The 22469-nt window shown below is 54.9% G+C and overlaps 1 protein-coding gene across 2 annotated transcripts; it reads left to right on the forward strand.

The window, feature by feature from the left end:
* The first annotated feature begins 2291 nt into the window (after positions 1–2291).
* Positions 2292–8524, forward strand: TLX1 (T-cell leukemia homeobox 1). Of its 2 annotated transcripts, none has more exons than XM_012661687.1 (3): positions 2292–3149; positions 5254–5455; positions 7699–8524. In XM_012661687.1, the coding sequence occupies exons 1-3, from the start codon at positions 2570–2572 to the stop codon at positions 7700–7702; spliced, it is 786 nt and encodes a 261-aa protein (XP_012517141.1). In that variant the 5' UTR covers positions 2292–2569; the 3' UTR covers positions 7703–8524. The 2 variants fall into 2 exon arrangements, with proteins under 2 accessions (XP_012517141.1, XP_012517140.1); XM_012661686.1 differs by having other exon boundaries at positions 7722–7944.
* Positions 8525–22469: the final 13945 nt, after the last annotated feature.

The following is a 22469-nucleotide window of genomic DNA, read 5'->3' on the forward strand; positions in this document are numbered from 1 at the left end:
GCAAGTTTGCCCTCTTCAGTAAGTCTCAATTCTAATTTTTTTCTTTTTAAAAATAAGACATAATTCACATACCATAATATTCACTCCTTTAAAATGTACAATTCCATAGTTTTTAGTATTTTCACAAAGTTGTGCAACCATCACCACTGTCTAATTCTAGAATATTTTCATCACCCTAAAAGAAATTTCATATCTCTTGGCAGTCAGTTCCCATTCCCCCCATCCCCAGCCCCTGGCAACCACTAATCTACTCTCTGCCCCTATGGATTTGCCTATTTGGGACGTTTCATATAAATGGAATCACACAATATGTGACCTCTGTGCCTGGCTTCTTTCACATAGCATAATAGTTTCCTAGGCCCATCCATGTTGTAGCATGAACTGGCGCTTCCTTAATTCCTTTTTATGGCTGAATAATATTTCATTGTATAAATATACTACATCTGGTTTATGCATTCATCGGTTGATGGACATTTGAGTTGTTTCCCCCTTGGGGCTATTATGAATAAAACTGCCATGAACATTCATTCAATTTTCTTAGTTATAAAAAAAATGGGACATTTCTATTACCTTCTCTGGGTTGCTGTGATAAGTGAGTTGTGGTACCTGGCACAAAGTAGTTTTTCTATAAACATTTATGTTTATTTCTGATTTAGTTCCCTCAAGATAAGAGGCAGGAAAAAGATTCATTTAGGTTCAAACAACTTCCAAAGTGAGGAATGGAGGTTTCATTCACCCTCCTGGGCAGGGTGTAGTACCTGAATGGGGTGGGTGTGGAGGAGAGCACTGGCAAGGAGTGGGGCTCTCTCTTGATGTTTGGAAACAACTGCGAACTTCACATCTGGCTTTGTCTTGAGTGGGCCTTTGTCCCCTTGGCTGGAGCTTAGACAAGGTTTTCCCCCATCCATATGAGCTTCTAGCCAGCAGCCGGGTTTCCAGGCTAACCCTCAAAAGGAAGTCAAATCTAGTTCCTCCTCTTGACCTATACCAACCATAACCTCTCTGAAATTTGGTTTCCTCACATCTGTAAAATAGGAATAATGCTCATCTGAAAGTGTTGGTGTTGGCCAAAGCAAATAGATTACAACAAGACTTGATGAGTAGAGCGTGAACCTTCACATTCTAGCATCTTGCCTGATAGGAATAGGTCCTCCCTGCAGGTTGAATCTGAAAGTGACCTGAAATAGACCTATATTTCTACAGATCCCAAGTGGTGGAACCTGTGCCTTTCCCAGAGCTTGACTCCTAGGAGGGAGTAGACCTTTCCTTACTGGAGAGGGAAAAGAGGAAGCAGAAAGCCGGAGCTCTCTTGGGCTCTCAGCCAGGCAGCCACAGGCAAAACTTTGAAAAGGCCTAAATTTGTCCTGGATACACTTCCCTGATCTTAGTCCCACCAGCCCCAGCCCCCAGTGCCGTTAGGCCTCCCTCCCAAGATTCCAAAAGTAACAAAATAACTCCTTCCCCTCACCACAGTCCGGAGGCTCCTTGCCTGGAAGAGCCAGCCCTGGGCTAGTTGCAAGGTAGAAGGCAATCTAGCTGAATTCATTCAAACACTGTAGGAATTGCTTCTTGAGGCTCTGTTTATTTAAAAGGAAAGGGGTATCTTGAGGCACCGGCACCCTGGCAGCAGGCCCCAAACCAACTCCCCTGATTTGTGCCTGTCTTTCAGGAAGCCTTCCCTTCATGAATTTCTCTAAAGAGGCTGAGTCGGGGCGCTTGTTGATTTTTATAAAAACAACATATAGCTAGTTGTTCATAGGCCTGCGTTTTAAAGGACAAGCCTGAACTCACCGTCCTGCCTCGGGCCCTGAGCTCCATACCTGGGGAGTAGACAGTCTTCTACTTTCTAACAAGCTGGACTTGAAGTTTGGAGTAAATCGCTTGGTTGAGTGACAGGTGTTTCCCAGCTGAGCCCTTGGGGAGATTCTCCAGTTGGGCAGGGACACCCCTTCCCCAGAAGCCTGGTGGGCTGGACTCTTTTGGCCCAATTCAAAGTGAGGGGGTGGCTCCTGCCAGGCGGGGAAGAGGGCTCTGACTTCCCCCTCCTAGGGTCTGTCCATCTCTGGGAATGGCTGGTTCCTGTTTCTTTTCTTTTTCCTTTTAAGCCTCTTGTTTCCCGTCTTCTCTCTCTTCATGAACTACTCCAAGGCTTGGTCGCCGTCCCTCTGTCTCTGGCTCCTGCATCTGTCTGGGCTCCTGGTCTCCCTCTCTCCCTCCCCTTTTCTCCCCCGCGCTGTCATTCACCCCGCTGCTCTCCGCGCACAGCCAATGGAGAGACCGGGCCGAAACGCCGAAGCTCGCTCGCACCGGGCTTTTTCGCCCGGTGATTGATGTCCCAGAGTCAACAGTGAGCGAGCAGCCGGAGAGGGGAAAGAGAAGCCGGGGAGGGGAAGAAAACGACGCCCCCTCTCTCCCTCCCCTCCCCCCTACTTTAGCCCTTCTGCGCACTTTGCCTCCAAGTCTCCGCGCAGCCAGGAGCCGCTGTTGCCTCCGCGACCCTGCTCACTGCCCCCCGAGCCAAGCACAGCGAGCGGCGCCGCCCGGGCCCCCCCGTGGGGCCGGGGCCAGCATGGAGCACCTGGGTCCCCACCATCTCCACCCGGGCCACGCGGAGCCCATCAGCTTTGGCATCGACCAGATCCTCAACAGCCCGGATCAGGGCGGCTGCATGGGGCCTGCCTCGCGCCTCCAGGACGGAGAATACGGCCTTGGCTGTTTGGTCGGAGGCGCCTATACTTACGGTGGCGGGAGCTCCGCGGCCGGGGCGGGGGCCGGGGGCGCGGGAGCCTACGGTGCTGGCGGTCCAGGCGGCCCCGGCGGCCCGGGCGGCCCAGCTGGCGGCGGCGGCGCCTGCAGCATGGGTCCACTGGCCGGCTCCTACAACGTGAACATGGCCTTGGCGGGCGGCCCCGGTCCTGGCGGCGGCGGGGGCGGCGGCAGCAGTGGCGGGGGATCGCTGAGCGCCGCGGGGGTGATCCGGGTGCCGGCGCACAGGCCGCTAGCCGGAGCCGTGGCCCACCCCCAGCCCCTGGCCACTGGCTTGCCCACCGTGCCCTCTGTGCCTGCCGTGCCGGGTGTCAACAACCTCACTGGCCTCACCTTCCCCTGGATGGAGAGTAACCGCAGATACACAAAGGACAGGTTCACAGGTGAGTCCGGCCTGCGCGCGCCCTGTCTGGCCGCAGCCTGGGCTCCGTGTTACCCTCGCCGGCCCGTGGCTCCCTGCAACCCCTTCTGAGCGCCAGGTCGCCCAGCTCCTCTTGGTGCTTTCCCCAAGTTCACCTGTCTGCCCGATTCTGTGATCGCAGAATCGCCATGCTTGAAGAGTTCTCCCAACCTGGACCCCTCTGTCTCTCCTGTAGAACCCCTGCTCAGAGAAACTCTCCCTGGCCCCGCCTCGAGATCCCTGGGTCGGGTCAGGCAGAGTGAAGTGGGCTGTAGATTCAGGACTACCTTCTAAGGGCATTTGGGGCTCAGAAATCTCGGAGAAAGGGGTGCAGTGTGAACAAACTATTTCTTCCATACGGGTTGCTGTTCTCTGACTGAGGCAGCAAGCCCCAGAATCAAACACAAGAACAGGTTCCCCTACCTGCGGTCCCCTACACACACATGCACTTCGCGCTCCGAGCTCCAGTGCCTGCCGTGCTGCCGGGCCTGGCAGAGGCCCGGAGCCCAGGTAAAGCTGCAGAGCTGGCAGGCGCTGTTTTCGGACTGCAGGCTTCGTCCAGGTCGGTGGCAGAGCAGGGCAGAGCCGCCCGGGTCAGCTCGCTCTTAATATTTGTTCTGTCCGGGCTTGGCGTCCTCCCCCAGGCCCACCCCTGTTATCTCTGGCGTGAATAATGCACTGGCCACCAGCAATCGATCGGTGGCAGTGGCAGGAGGACTATTCCCGGGCCGATTGAGCACTAGGTGGTGGCAGGCTGCCGCCCTTCCCTGTTGTCTGCTCAGTGCCTTCCTCCGCTTGCCTGGCTCCCTCTGCTACCGTTTCCGCTCTCAGCAGGTCACTCAGCTCCTCAGCTCCCGCTCACCCGCGGGCCCCTTCTCCTAGTCCTCACTTCCTACTCCGCTTTCCGTTTCCCCATCTGAGACCCTGATCCTCCGGCCAGGCCAGGGTTCCAAACGCCTCTGGGAAGCCCGCCCTAGGAGGCTGGTCCTCAGAGAGAGGAGGCAGGAGACAGGAGGCACAGGCCGCTGCCGGCGACACTGGGACTCCAGGCTGGGACTCAGTGCCCAACAGTGGATAACGGGTGCATGTAGCCACTGTGGGAGAAGCAGCTGAGAGGTAGACACTGGGCCAGGAGGCTCCTGGCTCCTGTTCCAGGCAGCACAGGCAGGGAAACTGCTGCTGGAGCCTCTAACCAAACTCTGGGGCCATGGCAGAAGTGGGGTCAGAGGCAGAACTGCCGCTTTGCTCTGGGTCTTCAGGAAGCACCCTCACTCCCAGGGCCCCAGTGCTTCAACTCAAGTTCTCTCTAGGCAGGAGAGGCAGGGCCTGGTGCCCATCCCACTTCCCCACCTAGGCCAGGCCAGTGTTGAAGGACTCTGCTAGAATGCCCAGTAGGAATCCCACTGGTCCTGGGTCTCTGGTGAAAGGTAATCACCATAGGGCCTACCTCGTGGAGCCACAGCCTGCCCTATTCCTGTTTCAGGGATGAAAGAGTCTCCGAGGGAGTGTGTAGCTATGGCCCTGTGTTGCCCAGTGTCCTGTGCTTGTGCCTGTGCTTGTCTAAGTCTTTCAGCCTGTTTGGGTGTATAGATGTATAAGTTTGTGCCTGTTGTATGCTATGTGTCTGTCTGTGCTGTTGTGCGATGGAGGCTCAAGTCAGGACCCAGAGTCAGGGGCCTGGAACACACTTGTCCTGTTACTGTTGGGCGGCTTCTCTGAGCCTGGAGGCCTGGGGCAGAGGGAGCTGGGACCATTAGCTCGCCTTAGACTGCCGCTGGCTGGGGGGTGGAGCGGGAGGCAGTTGGGCTCAGGAGAGTTGGGCTCTTCTGAGCCCCGGGCTACCGAGGCCTCAGTGGTAGGGGCGGCGTCGGCCTGGCGGGAGGGAGGGGGCCGTTTCCCGCCGCTGGCTTGGCGTTGAGGGCTGTCGCGAGGATCGCGGCCCTGCTTGCGGGGTCCAGCCGCTGCGCTCGCTGACTCGCGGGGTGCTGGGCCTGGGACGCCTCCTGACGCTCTGCCGCTTGCCTCTGCCGTCTGTCTGTCTCCCGCTCCAGTGGCCCTCTCACCCTTCACTGTAACACGCCGTATAGGTCACCCCTATCAGAACCGGACGCCCCCCAAGAAGAAGAAGCCGCGCACGTCCTTCACACGCCTGCAGATCTGCGAGCTGGAGAAGCGCTTCCACCGCCAGAAGTACCTGGCCTCGGCCGAGCGTGCCGCCCTGGCCAAGGCGCTCAAAATGACCGACGCGCAGGTCAAAACCTGGTTCCAGAACCGGCGGACAAAGTGGAGGTGAGCAAGCAGGGCGGGCGGGCCGCGGGGCCCAGGCTCGGGCAGCTCTCGGCTCGGGGCCCCTCTTGGGGCCCAACGCTCCCTCCGCTCCGCTCCTCTGCCGGGTTTCCGGTCGTTTCAGAGGCTCGGGCTCCTGCTAGGCTCGCCCGGAGCTGGAAGCAACCGAGGCTGGTAGCCGGGATGGGGCTGGAGAGATGGGCTCTGTTTTACCGGAGGCTTCAGGACTTTCTGGCCAGCACACTCTGTGCCCGTGTAGACGCGGCTAGTCGCCGCCGCTTGGACAAACAGGCGGGTTAGAGCTCTCCATGTAGTCCAGACTCGGAGCTTTTTGTTTGCGCAGACTCGTGCTCGTGCTCTGTCCCGAGGACTGGAGGCGACACGTCCTGCGCCTTGTTTCAGCGCTCCAGCCGGGCTCCCGGCAGACCGTCTGGGGCCCCCGGCCGCGGGCTGAGCCTCCTCCCCAGACACCGGCCTCTGCGCAGCCGGTCCCCCACCCTGCGACGGGAAAATCAATCTGCGCCGGCTGCGGCGGGGTTTCGCGGGTCCCAGTGAAAGGGGAATCAATTAGGAGCAGATGGGTGTGTGTGAGAAAAACAGACATCTTCCCGTCACATAGCCCAAACTAGTTAACTACGCACTTTTTTCACATGAATATACCTCGACTTCTCTCGTTCCCGCTCTCCCCTCCCCTTACCCTCAGCGACAAGAAGCGTCCCACGCACTCCTAAGCAGCCTTATTCTGCGCACACACTAGCGCTTTCTCCGGCTGCACCCTCCGCACCCCTGCACCCTCCCGCACATGTGGCCCGCACACTCGGTTCCACACTCGCGGGAGTTTCTCCTAGCTTATTCCGCGTAGGGGAGAGCCGGAGTCTGGGCGAAGTCGGCGCGGCGCCGGGCCGGGCGGGCCTTGGGACAGGAGGAAGGAATTGGAGTTTCCTCTCTTTCTGAATGAAGGCGAGGAATCTGCCTGGGATTCCGCCTTGGGGCCACAAAGGAATCCATGGCCCCGGAGTCTACCGCCCCCCAACATTCCTGCCACTGGGAAAGAGGTGGGGGACGTGGTTTCAGACCTCTGGAAAGCGAAAGAGGGAATAAGGGACTAGCTGGGGCTCGGGGCACTGGTGTGACCAAGGCCTAGGAGAGGCTGAGGCCGAGTGGAGGGGAGGGAGCCAGGCAGGCCCCCCAGAGAGAGGGGACACAGAGACAAAAAGCGGTGGCTAAAGAAACTGAAACACAAAGGGAAAGACAAAGACACACAGTCGAGGGAAAAATGGAGGAAAAACAGGCAGCCTGAAGAAGTCTTATTAATCATAAAGAAAAGCAAGGGACGACTAAAACCGCCATTTTCGTTTCAAACAAATTCCCTTAATTCGGAGAGAACCAAGGGGGTGGGGGATGTGAGAAAACGAGATAAAACAAAGCATAAAGGAAAAGAAACATTCAGTCAGTTTGAAATGCAGGAAAGAAGGGGAAGATGAGAGATAGAAAGATACACAGAACCAAAAGTCAAGAAGGGGTGGCTGCGGCTGGAAGAGGCCATTGCAGGCTTCACGCAGCTTCATCGATCGCCTACAAATTGCTTCTGGAGGCCCCGGGGACTCCCATTAGGTCTGTCCACCTTAGAGACAGACGTTTGATCTCAGTTGACAGAGTGGAGGGGCAGCATTAAATGGAATAAGTGAGTCATTGCCTCCCTGGACCGCCTGGGAGGAAGCCGGTGGGTCCGGTGGGAGCCTGGCCTGGGCACAGGGCTCCGCACAGGAGGCCCAAGATCTGGGTGAGGTTCGCAGAGAGAAGGGAGGAGAGAAGAGAGGTCCCATAAGGCAGATCGAATCCACTGGCCCTTGCCTCTCTGCCCTGTACTTGTGGGGAGGGTGAGGCCCCTCAGGCTTGAGACAGTGCCTGGTCTCCCTCCGGGCTGGGGAGAGGTGAGATGCCATCCTGCTCCTGGCTGAGCCTTGTGAGGCTGGCGGGAGTGTGTGCGCTATGCATAGGTGAGGAGTCCCAGCTGTTTGGGCATCACAGACTTTCCCACTGCTCCTCCGGGAGACCTCAGCTCCATTCACTTTGGGGGTTTCTAGTCTTTATCAGAGTCGAGACCCTCAAGAGAAGGGAATGCATTAAAGGGGCCTGAACTGGAGTAGGGGGCTGCAAAGAGGAACAGTACTCGCTCAAGTTATCTCCTGGGAGTGCACGGGGGAGCTGGGGCTTTCGTGGGAGCTGGGTCCGTGCCCTGGCAGGTAATGGCTTGTTCCTGGTGCAGACGGCAGACTGCGGAGGAGCGAGAGGCCGAGAGGCAGCAGGCGAACCGTATCCTCCTGCAGCTGCAGCAGGAGGCCTTCCAGAAGAGCCTGGCGCAGCCGCTGCCCGCCGACCCACTGTGTGTGCACAACTCGTCGCTCTTCGCTCTGCAGAATCTGCAGCCATGGTCTGACGACTCAACTAAGATCACTAGCGTCACGTCTGTGGCATCGGCCTGCGAGTGAGCCTGCCCACTCTGCCCTGCAGAACCTCAGACCTAGTCAGGGGTCTTCAAGGCCTGAGAGCCAGGACTCTCCCCCACTCCTCCCCGCCTCGGACTGACTGCACGGGAGGGGAACACCGCCACTCTCACACAGCCTGCATTCTCAAGCCTAAGCTTTTCTCTTTGGTGGAAGGGTGTTCAGGATAGGGACCTGCAACGCCCTCCTAGACACCTATGTGGTCCCACTCCCTCCTGGAACTGTCAGTCTTCTCAGTTTGCGTCGATTTCATTTTAATTTTTAATGTGGGACCAAGAGAGAGAGGTGAGGGAGGTGGGGGAGAAAGAGCTTCTGGGGTCCCCGGGGCTGCCATCTGAACTTACCCTGAGAAACTCCCTCTCTGTGTCCCACTTCTCATCAAACATGGACACCCATAGGCCCACACAAAGGCAATGTCATTGTCCCTCCTGGTGTCACCCAAGAACCACACAGGGATTTATGGCAGAGTGTCATGCACACACAGAGTCATAGCCTTCCCACCCTTGACCCTCACTATCACACATGGGCCGGGGTGACCCATACTCATTCAGAACGGCATGGCACTTCCTCCCACGGCCGCACTGTGACACACCACCACCACCACCACTGCCACTGCGCCCCCCCATACACACGACAGCCACAACAGCCTCACTCGGCCTGCCGGGCCCCCACCACATGTCCCAGCCGCACCCAGGTACATACGCACAGACAGGTTTCCACACAGTCCATTTCTCCAGATCCTGTTGGGGGGGAGGGGTTAAGTTATGCACTTATAAGGTGTTTTCTGTGTAACCATTTTATAAAGTGCTTGTGTAATTTATGTGAAAAAATAATAAAACCCTCCGGATCCGGAGTCAGGACTGCCTGCTCCTTGCCGAGCCACCATTTTTCAGCTCTTTGGGTTTGGTGTGAGCTGGTGTTTCGAGGCAGCCGCTAGTACCTGAGCTTGGGGGACATATGGGGAACAGGATTCTCAGGCTCTGAAGAGAGGAAAGAAGAAGGACAAACAGAGAAGGCAGAGTCGAGGAGAGAAAGCCTGGGATTGCTAGTGCTTGAGAGGAAGTGGATTTCTTTGGGTGTGAGAATTACGTGTTTGTGACTGTGTGGGCAATCAGGATGTTACTGATAGCGAATGTTTGTCATGGTGTTTAAGTGTGTTTGCAATTCTTGTACATAAACGCTTGTTTCTGCTTAAGTTGCAAATCGAAACTGTCACTGTATGCACGGGCTTGTAGTGGTGTGTATGTAACTGTGTGTGAATGTGACTGTCTTTTTGGGTAATCTCGTGATCACCCATTTTTGTGATTGTGCATATACCATGTTAATATTTGTGAGCATACATATTAGTTTTTCTTTGTAAATCTATTTTTTGTTTAATGTGTGAATGTTTATGATGTGGATCGTCATTAATCGTATAATTGTGAGATGTAATCATGTGTGAGCTGTGCATTTTAACTGTATTTACTCGTGTGTGACAGGATATAATTGGGGGAGCAAATGTAGTGGGGAGTGTGGATCATTGTGAGAGACTGTCCCTACAAGTGAGTGTGTGTGGCTGCGTGTGAGTGGGTACAATGGTGCACTGGTGGTGTATGTGGTGGTGGGAGTCTAGTGCAGATACATTGTGGACAGACCAGCATCTGCTAGGAGTTCTGGGATTCTAGGCCCCTACCAGCAAGCTGCAGAGACTAAGGCATGCTGGATCAGGAATTAGGGTGAGGATCCTCTCTAGTGCTCTAAGTGGGACTTCCCAGCACTAGTCTGGCCTACAGGGATCTAAAGAAGTGACTTCTCCAGGGAGTCCCCAGACCACTTTTGGAGCAGAACAGCAGGCACAGTACACATACACCCATAATATCTAGTCCCTGACCTATTTAGACCAATCCTAGACCAACAAAACTAACTTGGGTCTGCTTTTCTAGAAGAAGCTGGGTGGTGGGTGGTCTGGGGAACTCACCATCCTAGGGTGAGTTGGAGTGGGGGGATCGGAGGCTTTTTCTGGAAGAGTGAGAGAACTTTGTGGTTAGAAACTAGAAGTTAGTAGGGTGTGCAGCTTGCACGGGTCTACAGAGATGTGTGCACAGAGACTAAGGGTGGGGGGAGCCACCCAAACCATCAGAGCCACTGTCCTTCATTCCTGCCTGGAAGCCATCTGGGGTTGTGATACCGGGACAAAGAGCACAGCAACCTCCAATCCAAAGAAGCCCAGGGGGCAATTTGGCTGAGTGAGGGTGGGTTTGGTCATCCTTGTACCTCAGCAAGACAGGAAGGTTCCGATTCAAAGGACTTGGCAGACCTCCCCGCCCCAGCCCCACAAGTGCCTCGGCCTCCTTGGGTGTGGGGAGCGGCTTCTGCCCGCAGCGCGGGTCTTCGGCAGGTCTCCCCGTGGCTGCCACACCTTGCGCCAGGCAGAGCGAAATCCGGAAATGGCCTCCCAGAACCTCAGAATTCATCTCCTACCTAAGCAGGTCTGGCTGTCCCCTCCATTCCCGCCCGACTAGAGCCCTCGAGTACGTGTCTTTTTCGCAGGGTGCGGTTTCTCTCCTCGCTTTGCGTCTTTTGGACGCAATCAGTCGCTCCCAGCTGCACCGGCCCAGAGCGCAGGACCTCAGGGGAGACTGGACCTTGCTCCCGCCTCCCAATTTCCCGAGCCCGCCTCAAGAGGCTGCGGTGTCCGGAGGCCCCTGGATGTTTTCTGGCTATAGACTAACAGAGGAGCTGGGGTAGGAGCGGGGAGCGGCCGCCCAGCCCAAACACAACAACAGCCCGAAACTGGCTCCAAAGTCTGAGCTCCTCACCCCCGCTTTCACCCGCTCCTGAGAAACAACTCAAGCAAAGTTGGGCACAGCGCTCTCTCTCCCAAAAGTACCTCCTACCTCCCCGGATCTTCAGGAACAACCTAGGGCTCACCCTCATGACTGTGCGGGCACATGCAGGCCCTCTGCCCCGCTGCTCTCGGACCCTGCCCAGCTTGTTGGGGACTCGCGCAGAGCCCGAATTCCACATGCCTGGATCTTCCCGGCGCTGGGGCCCGGGCGCCCTGAGGAGGCGGCCACCGAGCTTTCCGGATACCGCCCGCCGGCTCCCCGCGCTCGCTGCGGCCCCGGGTCGTGCGCTCTTGGGGTGGGGGCCCCCACGACACTCCCAGGCCCTGGGCTAGGCCTCCCATGGGTGCCAGACTCCGGGAGACGCTGGGACCCCTGGCACCGAGGGACCGCTCAGGACTCCCCGCTCTCCGCCTGGAATTCGTTGGGACCGAATCTCGACGAATCCCGCGTCCGCCGAGCGGAGCGCCGAGCGCCGCAGCGGCGGAGAAAGGACGCACCGCGCTGGGCCTGCCCTGGGCGGCTGGACCGGCACACTCCGCACAAAGTGGGGCGGAGGCTGGAAGGGAGTGGGGTTCTAAGTGTCACGCTCAAGGCCAACTACTCGCAACAGAAAGCTCAAAACTCCCGACCTTCCAAGCCCCGACCGGAAATGACCAGTCTTCCTTCAAAAATGGAAAAGAAACAAATCATAATTGTGGGTTGAGGTTCGAAAGGGAATTAACAAACCTGTCTGGGCAGAAAGGCCTGCTTCCTTCCTTGGCTTGAGTGAGCCGACTGCACTGACCAATTTTCCCCAACCAGCGAGCCCTGCTGCTCAGACCTGGTGCTGTGGCTGAGTGGGTGGCTGCCTGTGGGCCCCTGAACCCAGTCAGGGCTGGGGTCCCAGAGGCCCTGTGCTGTGCGGTGGATGGCACATGGAGAATCTGGCTCAACCTGTTAACTATAATAGCACCTTTGTGTGGCCGCATGTGTGCTTGAGGGCTGTGGGTACCTCCTGAGCACTGGCTGTCCCGTGGCGCCCCCACTGCGAGGCAGGTGTGGGGCTTGTCCTGGGCCCGAACTCAGATGGGTGCCCTGGTAGTGTGTGAGTGACCTGCAGGTGGGCAAGGTAGGTTTCAGGCGCATAAAACAACTAAGCAGGGACCTCCCTCTGGACTGTGCAGGGCCAAACAGCTGCAGCTCTGCAGCCAAGCTGGGCTGTGGCCCTGGAGCTGTTCTAAGGGCCCCTTAGCTCAGACTCAGGAGGAGACACCCTCTTCCTTACACCTTGCTCCTCCTGCACCCCTCATACCCACTTTCACACATGTGTCACTCCCACACAGCCCCCCAGTCCTGCTCCCTCGGCCCTCCCTGATCTGCTGAGTTTGGAGTCCCACAGCAAGGCTGTGCCTAGGCCACTGGCAGGAGCTGCCACCACTTTTCCTGCCTGGCTCAGATGACCAGTCCAATGCCTCCAGCTCCCCAGTCAGCCCTGGCCTGGTTGGCCCAGGGAGCCCTCCCCGCCTGCACCCTCAGCTGTAGAATTTCTTATTCTGGGGACTCTGATAGGAATAGGCTGCGTGAGAGAACGCTGAAGCCAGGTCGGGTTTTCCAAGGAGCTCAGAGCAGACGCTAAAGATGGTGTGTGGGATGACTGTGGCGGTGGCGGTGGGGGTGGTGCTGGTGGGGGAGGGTGATTTCAAGGGAGCGAAGGGGTACCAATGTTGTGTTGAGGGGTGGGTACAACTCACACCGCCCCCCTTACAGCCTGCATTGCTGTGTACAACCTCACCTATCCCTTTCAGCTCTGCAACATCCAGGGTATGCAGTGTTACACAAGAGAAGCTACAGGTGTGCAGTGCCAGGCACACACGTACACACCCGACCTTCACTGCTGGCTCTTGCAGTTGCTCCCACAAGCTCATGCCCATTGGGGCCAGCTCCTGTAAGGCAGTTACCCTATGGGCACCCCTCCTTCCTCCCCCCTCCCCAGCCCAGGAGTGGGAGGACCAATCTCAACTCCTGGGGGCCTGGGGGGTGGGGATTTCCTCCCGCTATTTCAGCTTCCAGCCCTGCAGCTTGGCAGGCGACAGGACCCCTTGTGCCTGAGGCTGGACTTAGGGACAGCAGACCATCCTAGATTCCAGCCAGGACCCTAGCTAGCAAGGCCCAGAAAATCCAGCTGCTGCCACTGCCTCCTCCAAGCCTGCGGAAATCCAGCCTCCTTGTGTGTGAGAGAAGGGTGTGAGGGTTGTGAGGGGAGGCGGGGGAGGGGGCCAGCACCCCCCCTCCCGTGATCTCCCCACCTCCTTTGTATTCGTCCTTAGAGGGAGGCTTTGGTGGGGCTGCTCCTGACCCTCCCTTTTTCCGCCCTGTAGTCCCAGAACCCACATTTATTCTTTTGCTACGGGAGGAGCCACAAGACCCAAAAAGCTGGAGGCGGTGGCGGCGACTCAAGAGCCACCCAGAAGTGGGAGCCAGACCTGGGACTTGGTCACAGAAAACCAGGACAAGTGAGTTCCGGGCGCCCTCTAGGGGCTGCGTGGGGACAGGCGCCTCGGGCCGAGGCTCTGGGAGCCTGGGTTGTGTGACCCACCCTTCCGGGAGCGCAGGGGCGGCTCCACCGACCCGGGTGGAAAATATACTAACGATAATATTAACAAGCAGCATTAGTGAGCGTTTGCTGTGTGCCTGACACTGCGCTAGGCTTTAAAAGCACTGATTCATTCCTAAAAACCTCCTTGTGAGGTAGGTGATATTTTTATCGCCCCCTTTAAAGACAAGGAAAATTGAAGTTCAAAGAGGTTAAGCAACTTGCCTAAAAGCTGGCGGCGTTCCAGCCCTAGAACCAGGGTCTGGAAGGGATAGTTGAGTCGGGGGTTGTGTGGATTTGGGAAGAATTGGAGGTGGGACCCCACTAGCCTCCTGTCAGGACTTGGCTTTGTGGAGGGAGCACTCAGTGCTCAGGTGGGCTGGGTGTTTGCCTTCTAGAGCTCTGGGAAAATCGCCTCCAGTCCAATCAAGTCTGCTGGACCCTTCCTGCCCCTGACTTCCCATGCTCCCAAGCCCCACTCTGCTAAGCTTCTAAGGCCTCCTCCTCCCCACACCTGTGACAAGCCCACACTCTGGGCCTTCCCAGCCAAGCTTGGGGCTTTCTGGGATTGGAAGGGGGTTCTATGCACTTCCACCCCTTCCCCTCCTCCCTCTGGTCAGCAAGATGGGACGACTAAAACTAGCAGGAAGTTAAAAATAGAAGCGAATGAAGCACACTTTTTTAGACAAAGGAATGGAGAACCAGGAAGGAAAATCCTTTCTCTCATTTTCCATCTACTTCGTGCAAAGCTTGTAGCTGGGGAGGCTGCTCTGGTCTGGGGGATGGGGAGTGTGCTGCCCAGGGAGGAACGGTGAGATATCGTCAGGGAATTAGCAGAGGATTTTGGGTTTTGTTTTGTTTTGTTTCTTTTTTGTTGTTGTTGTTTGTTTTTTGAGACAAGGTCTCTGTCACCTAAGCTGCAGGAGTGCAGTGGTTCGATCCTAGCTCACTGTAACCTCAATTTCCTGGGCTCAAGGGATCCTCCTGCCTCAGCCTCTCGAGTAGCTGGAACTACAGGCACGTGCCACCACACCTGGCTAATTTTTTAAATATTTGTAGACACTGGGTGGGGGGGTGTCTCTCACTATGTTGCCCAACCTCCTGGCCTCAAGTGATCCTCCAACCTCAGCCTCCCAGAGTGCTGGGATGGTGGGTGTGAACCAGCACGCCCAGCAAGTAGAGGTTTTTATGGCGACCTTTGAGTCAGTAAGATTCCATCAAAATATAAAAAGAAAAGAGAGCATGGTCTTCCCTCCTTCTCTCCAGGATGGTAGAAGAGGTGGGTGTAGAGGAGGAGTCCCTGGGAGGTTCTTTAATATACAATACAAGGTATATTCATTTATACTCAATAGCCCCTGCCAATGTCTTAAACTTTAACATGTGCACCCAGGGATCTTGGTAAAACGTGAATTCTCACTCACTAGATCTGGACGGGCGGGCCCTGAGATTCCACATTTAGAATAAACTTCCAGTGATGCTGATGCTGCTTCAAGCATCAAGGTCTTAAACTACCATCCAGGTCTGAGATCTAATCCTAGAATCTCAAGGTTGCCTACCAAAGATGGCCTGCATTTATGTTTTGTTTTATTTGTTTTATTTGTGTTTTTCCATTGCATGTAAAGAAATGAAAAATAGGGACACGATTGGTATCCCCTTCTGATTGGATGTTTTAAAATGCACTCTTCAGCATGCCACAGGCCTCACGTTCACTGTCATGCCCTGCACGGCACATCTGATCTTGGGTTTTCTCTCCCCTGCACCTTCCCTCCTGGTAAAGCCCTTTCACTCCCAGGCGGCTGGAGCGTCTTCCGATGTCAGCCTCGGTGTTGAACCAGCTTCTTCACTGTTGGACCTCAGGCAAGTTAATTCAGTTTTACAAGCTTGCAATTTCCTTGCTCATGTTATAGGGCCAACCATTCTCTGGATTACAGAGGGGATTAAGGAGATAACTCCGGTAAAAAAGTGTTTGGCCTTTTACTGGCACTCCAGGAATGGCACAGGGGACCCCAGGATGGATGACTGGGTTTTCCATGCTCAAGGCCAGGTAGGGCGGGAGGAGTGGACTGTACCAACCTCAGGGGCTCTGCCCTCCCCACCTTATTCCCAGACTCTCGAGTTCCTGGGGGAAGTCCAGTGGCTGCTTTCCTCACTGGGAGCTGTTGCTCCTCAATGCTTCAAACATAGGCTATTGCATACTTGGGTGCCTCTTCCCACCCCTCCTCGGAACAGGGAGCAGATTAGGGAGTTTCTGCATGCACAGGCGCCCAGCTGTCTGTGGGGTGGAGTGATGAGAGCTGGTATAGACCTGGAGGGGAAGGGCGGAGACCTGAGGAAAGGGGCCTTGGCCCAGAGCTGCCCCGCCCTAGAGGGCTCCAGGAGCCTGGTGGGGGTGGGGTTGCTACAGAGCAGTGCCTGCCACTCTCCCCACCACATACAGGCACACACTCTTGCTTTGTCCTTTTCAGGCTGACCTGGGCATCTACACGAAGGGACAGTCATGTCCACGTCTACACATTTACCCCCTTGTTCCCTCCAGGAACCCTTGCTTATGCCCCCAACATGTGGGTGAGAGCTGCTGTCCCCAGCTCCACTCTGGGGAAACACTCACTTCTTCCCAGGTAGCCATGCCTGACCACACAGACTGGAAGGCAGGTCCCATAGGTTCATAGGAAGATGCTCAGGGACCTTCCCTCCCATCCACTCCCATTTACTTGCTGTCAGGGAAAACCAGCTCCTGCATGTGGCACAACTGTTCACCAGCCCGGCCATGCGAGCTCACAGATACGCACTTGTAGCCTTGTACCCATTTCTGGAATAGGCAGCTTCCCATCCACAGGCTTTGACTTCTCTCCCTGACCCATCTCAGGCCAGAAATTGGATGGTTCCTGTTCAGTGCAGGGGTGGTGTGGTTACTGCCCCGGGCTGAATTCTGTAGGGGAATGCAGGAGAAAAGGGAGGGGAGAGCTTATTAACCCCACAGAAGCTCCAATTCAGTGCTAAGTCCTCAGAGTTTCCAATGCCAGTGGGACACCAGCCAACTTAGACTCTGGGGGAGTGACTTCTCTTAGTCAGTAGAGAAAGTGGAGGGGGGCAGTGGTGAGTGTGTCTGGGTGGGAGGTCAGCTGAAAAAGCAGATTTGGGGGGGAACCTGGGGCCATATGTGGCCCTCCAGATCCCCAAGTGTGGCCCGTTGACCAAATCCAAACTTCACAGAACAAATCCTTTATTAGAAGGATTTGTTCTGTAAAATTTGGATCCAGTCAAAAGGCTGCACTCAAGGATTCAGAAGACCACATGTGGCCCCAAGGCCGCAGGCTCCCCACTCCTGCAGGAACTGAGTAGAACCCCCAGTTCTGGGAGGCTCCCCCAGCAATCCCAAGCCTTCCGCCATGGGTGGCTCCTACTGGTTCCTCCATGCGGCAGCCCAGCTTCCTTCCTTGTCACGGGGTGTCACCGCCAAACGGAGCCGGGCACAGGAGTTCACAGGCTCCAGTGAGGTCCTGCACTGCAAACCCGCACCTATGCAGGTGCCCTGCGATGCGCGGGAGAGGGTCCAAGGCGTAAGAAAAGCTCTGCTTCCCGCGTGCGGCCGCCTCAAGCCTAACTGTGCCCAGGCCGCCCCTGAGCTCCGCGGGAAGCTCGGGTTGGGGGGATGGTTAGTGAACTACCCAGAAGCTCCCCAGTCCCCACCCCGCCACAGGGGCTGCCGCCGCCCAGGACTGGATGCCAGGGTGCAATTCACCAGAAATGTGAAAAGGGTGAGAATCCAGATCTTACTTGAATCTTGGCTCCGCGGTCATCCGGGAGGTAGAATACAGGTCATCCGGGAGGGAAGAGACCTCTTGCACCGCCTGTCCCCCTAGTCTGGTCTGGGAGTGTCGGGTGGTGGGGGGCAGGGGCGGGAACAAACTACAGCCTACAAGCCATCTGCTTGGATCCCTCAGTCCCCAAACTCGAACCTCCATCCAGCTCGGACTCGGGACTGGGACTCCGCGGAGAGCGGTGCGACACTAACTGCTCGGTCGCCACAGCAGCTGGAGAATTCGGCCAAACCTGGCCCTTTCTCCGAGTCGAGCTGAGAAGGAACCCAGCCCGCTGCGCTCTCCCGGGCTGCAGAGGGCGGCCTGAGAGGTGGCGCCCTCATCCCGGACAGAGAAGGGCTGCCTGTTTGTTCCTGCGCTCCAGGGGTCCGTAGGCGGTTCGGGCCTCGGTGAGGTGTGCCCTCGGGTTCACTCATGGACCGTCCCTCCCTGGGACCCAACCGCGGGGACGCACTGGCGGGAAGGTGCAGGGCGCCCGCGCTTGTTCTGCGGGCTCCCGGATTCCCCTCACCTCTAGAAATGTGGGAAAACTCCTGACTGTGCGGAGGCGGCCCCAGGACTCCGAGGGCACCAGGCCCTCCCCGGCTCCACCCGGGCCCGCCGCGGTCGTGAATCCGCTCCTGCGGGTGGCGCAGCAGACTCTCGCGGGCGGGCGCTGACCTGGTGCCGCGGTGCCCGGCCCCGCCCGCCCGGCAGCAGAAAGGTGGGCGCTGGGAAGCCCATGGGAAGGGCGGGGGCCTTTGGGTCAGGATTTACCCTGCGGGCGCAGGTTCCAAGGCGAAAACTTCAAGCCCCTTTTGGTGGCTTGAGCCTGTAGTCCCAGCTACTCGGGAGACTGAGGCGGGAGGATCACTTGAGATAGGGAGTTGGAGACCAAGGCGAGAACCTCGAAGGCAAGAACCCGGAAGGAGAAATGCGCATGCTCCCGAGGCTCTCAGGTGCAGGCGAGCACCACTGGCGCCTCCTTCTCTCTAGTTCTCGGGGCATCCTGGGCCTTGCGGGTCTGCAGGAGGACCTAGGGAGGGCATTACTCCAGCACAGGGAGATGACAGCCCCAAGGGGCCCCAATGGAATCAGCGGGCTTTACCACCCCTGTTGAGTTCTCCCCTTGGTTGGCCCAGGCAGAAGCATCCCTGAAGGATCAGCGCAGAGGCAAGGGCAAGGCCTTGAGAGAATTCAGCCGCTGCTACTGTGTGTTGAGGGGTGAAAGCACCCTGGGCTCCTTGGCACTGGAAGCTCCTCCGTGGCTGTGCTGTGAGCTTCATCATAGTGAGCCCTGCTATTTTCTCCTCACATTCTTTGGAACAGCCAGAAAGGGGGGCCGGGGCTGGGAGAAGCCCTAACCCAGCCCTGACTGCACCTCCCCAGAGAGCTGAACCTTCCCTACATCGCTGCCTTTTATGGTCCTTGGAGGTAGGGTAGGGGTTAGGGGTGCTGAGTCCTTTGGATCTTTGGGCCACAGGTCTGGCAACTCAATAGCCACTCCAGTTGTCCTGACAAACTGGTCTTCTTAGGGACCAGAGACCATAAAATGGACCTGTAGGAAACAGTATCCCTTTCCAACCAACGCAGGGGCAGAGGTCCTTCTCATCTATGTAGGGCTTAGAGAGTCCTTCTCTACCCTGAACTGCAGAGAATACTCCCCTTCCTCAAATCCTCGATTTTCTCCAGTCCATCAGCATGTAAGTCTGGGCTCAGCTAACCCAAGAGGAAAAATTAACTGATTACAGGGATATTAGGCAGCTTACAGGATCAACAAGAAGGCTGGGGAATAAAGGAGGATCAGTTTCAGGAAACACAGCCAAGGTCACAGCACAGGAGAGCTTGGTTAGGGCACTGATGCCAGCACCCGTCACTGGACTCGGAGTAAACATCGCTGTGAGTAATTTCTCGACTGTTCCTCCAACTTTACTTCACTCCCTCCAGATTCAAAACTCATGGGGGATCATTTGATTGGCTAAGTGGAGGACACATATCCAGGCACCAGATATCAGAGATGAGAGAGAAAAACAGAGTCCCTTACATTTCTATACTAAAAGCTAAAACTGCTCTACCAATCTTTGCCCTGTTTGGGACAATCTCCTCCATCAGAAAGAATGTTCAGATGCTAGGTTAAAATAAAAAAGGAAAGAAAAATGAGAAATGCTTACTACAGCCCACCCCTTTGGCTGCCCAACACCCACATGTGCCGTCCTTCCTAAATTTATAGTCCTTTCCTCCCTGAAATGCTCCCACCCAACATTATGCTACTGCCACTCACACAACAGAAAATACACTCAGCTTGCCAAGCCTCATAGCTCCAAGTCCAGCTCTTTTGTTCTATCCCTCCTCTGGGTCTGCTGGAATCCTGTCTCAATATTCGGTGGCCTGAGGACTAATGAAATTGCAAAGTTAATAATCATTGCACATAATAATACAATAGCAAGGGAATAAGAACTGGAAGAAAATGCAAATAAGTTAAAATATGTAATGTCTAACATGACAGTAGGTCAGGAAGTAAAAGCCATTTTCTCCCTGCAGTATGAGACCCTCTGTTGTATTTATGACATCGCTCCTCCTTTTTCCATTCTGTGTTTCTTTTGCCTTCAGCCAGCACCTGAGCCAGTTTGGGGTCTTGACCCAAGGGAGAACCAAGACTTTACTCCTGAGAGGTCTGAGATTGTCCTGCCTATACAAGGTAGTGGTGGTCTTCCATCAGCATTCACCACTGGAAATAGCAGCACTAAGAAGGACCACAAAGGAGCCCCTTGATTCCATGGATATTTCCTTTTGCCCCACTATGTAGAAAAAAATATCTGCTTGACCTTGATATCCAAAATTAATACTCTGGCCAATCCCATAATCCTCCTTTAACTTATTCATCCATTGGCATGAGCAACCAGAAGTGACCAGGTAAAAATTTCTGCTCCCAGTTCAGTGAAAACATTGTTTCTCCTAGTGGGAACTTTCCTCCCTTGGAGACTCTAATCTAGCAGAAACAAGAGTCACAGAAAGTGAGGGGGTCATTGGGGATTTGTAGAAGACAGTGGGAGGGAGTTGCTTCAGCTTGTCAGGGAGGCTCCGTGATCATTGGGGATTAGACATAGTCTGAATCTTCTGACTGTCCCCTATATATCCCTATTGCAATTCTGGGAGTTCTGCCTTTTTCCTAATCAATTCTAATTTGATGGGACTCTGATGTCTAACGTTATAGTTCAAGAAACATTAGGATCAAATTTCAAGATTGGTTTTCATTATATCATCCCTGATGCTATAAGAGATAAGGTATAGTTTCAGCAATGATAGAAAATCCATGAGTTGAATTTGTTACTTAGAGCTAATTTAGGGCTTGAGCTAGTTATCCAATTTCTATAAGCTGTCCTGTAGTTTTAGAAGCAGGCAACCATCCTATATGGTGTCCCAAAGCCTTGTCCTCAGTGGATACTGCATTCTAGGTGACCATAGGCAATAATATAATGAGCTGATTTGCAGCATATGGTATAAGCTACCAAACTCCTATTCCTATAATCCAATAGACCTGCAGCCCTAGCTAAGCCAAATAAAGGATCCCAATTACCCCCATTTCTCTGATAACCTTTAACCTGCCATCCTTTGTCTGGTACAATTTATATACTAGTTAGGGTTCTTGGCAGCAAGCACAAAAACTAACTCTGGCTACCCTAAAGATAAAAGAGTAAAGGGAGTTTTTTGGAAAGATTTTGGGTAGCTCACAGAAATCTACATAAATGCCGAAGAATCAATGTGCAGAACTAGGAAGGCGGCAAATACAGCAGAAGTCAAACCACAAGAAAATATGTTATTCTGGCTAGGAGTCACCCCTGGCACCTCTGCCACTGAGCACTCCATGCTGCTGGCGCTGTGATCCCAGTCCTGTTGCCTCCACTTTGAATAATCTTTTCAGTTATCCCTATATCTTTGAGTTGTCCTAGGCAGGAGCATTCATTGGCTCAAATTTGGGTCATTGCCCTCAGGCTGCTGCTGGGGGGTGGGGAGGGGAGACTCTGGGCCCTTTCCTTCTGTAGTGGTGGATGGGATTCTGCTTTCCTCCAAGACACACGCAAAGCAGGGCTCCTCCTGGATAGAAAGGATGTTCAGATGTGGAGTAGGAGTAGCCACACACACACACACACAAACACACCCCTGATCACTATGGTTGGGAACTTCCTGGCTTCCCCTTCCTTTTCCGTATAGCCTAAAACCCTTCACCAACCACAGCCTTGGCCTTTCATCTAACCCATGCCCCCACAACCCGGGCCTGGAGCCACATCACCACCTCACGCTTTCTTCATTTGCCAGGCCACAGAGCACTGCTGGAGAAACTTGCACAACTGCAGGACAGGTAGAGTCATGGGGTCCAGCCTTTGCTGAATCTCACCAGGGCTTAGAAACCCTTTTATGTCAAATAACATAATATTTACCTCTAAAAACCAAGAACCTATTCATATGTGGCTAAAATTGACAATAATTCCTTAATAGCATCTAACATCCAGCCCACTTTCAAACTGTCTCCCAAATCTTGTGAAGGAGGTCTTTCTGTAAGGTAAATGTAATTATGTCACTTCCTTCATTAAATTATTGTAATACACCAATACTTTAAAACATGCAAATGCAAACAGTACGAAGTGGTATGGAGCAGAAAGGGAGAGCACCCCTTTTCCCTCTCCCTTCCCTTCTCCCGGCTCCTTTCTGCCTCCCCAGAAGTACCAGTTGTTGATTTCACATGTGTTCTCCCAGGCACTCTCCAGATACCCACGTGCGGGCATGTACACAGGTAGGTATATCCTTAACACAGAATACAAACGGGTCACCCCACACACACTCTCAGCTGACTTGCTTCATTCATTCGGTGACCTATCTTGGATGTCCTTCCATGTCAGTGAAGATAACAATTCTTCGGTGGCCCCTGTCTCCATCCCTTACCTGGAGTTCTGTCTCTACGAAACAGCACGCAGTTCCCTGAGAGAGCTGCACTCTCATAGCTCCTTGGCCATGGACACGCCATTTCCTCTGGAATGCCTTTTCTTTTACGGAGCTAATAAACTCTTACTCATCCGCTCTGGAGGCTTCCCTGCGCTCAGGGCAGAATCAGGCTTTCTTCCCAGCTCTCGATATGCCCTTGGCTCTTCTTCTCTCATCACACTCATCGCAGAGTTTTGTGAGTGCTTATTTACTTTGCTTCTTCCACTAAACTCGGAGCTCCTGGAGGCCACCCACTGAGTCGTAACCAACTTTGTCCCAGGGCCTGTATGGGGCAGAGTCAGAATGGTGCTTGATAAATGTTTGTTACTG

This window comes from Propithecus coquereli, unplaced genomic scaffold (assembly GCF_000956105.1).
Source record: "Propithecus coquereli isolate 6110/MARCELLA unplaced genomic scaffold, Pcoq_1.0 Scaffold73, whole genome shotgun sequence".
NCBI lineage: Eukaryota > Metazoa > Chordata > Mammalia > Primates > Indriidae > Propithecus > Propithecus coquereli.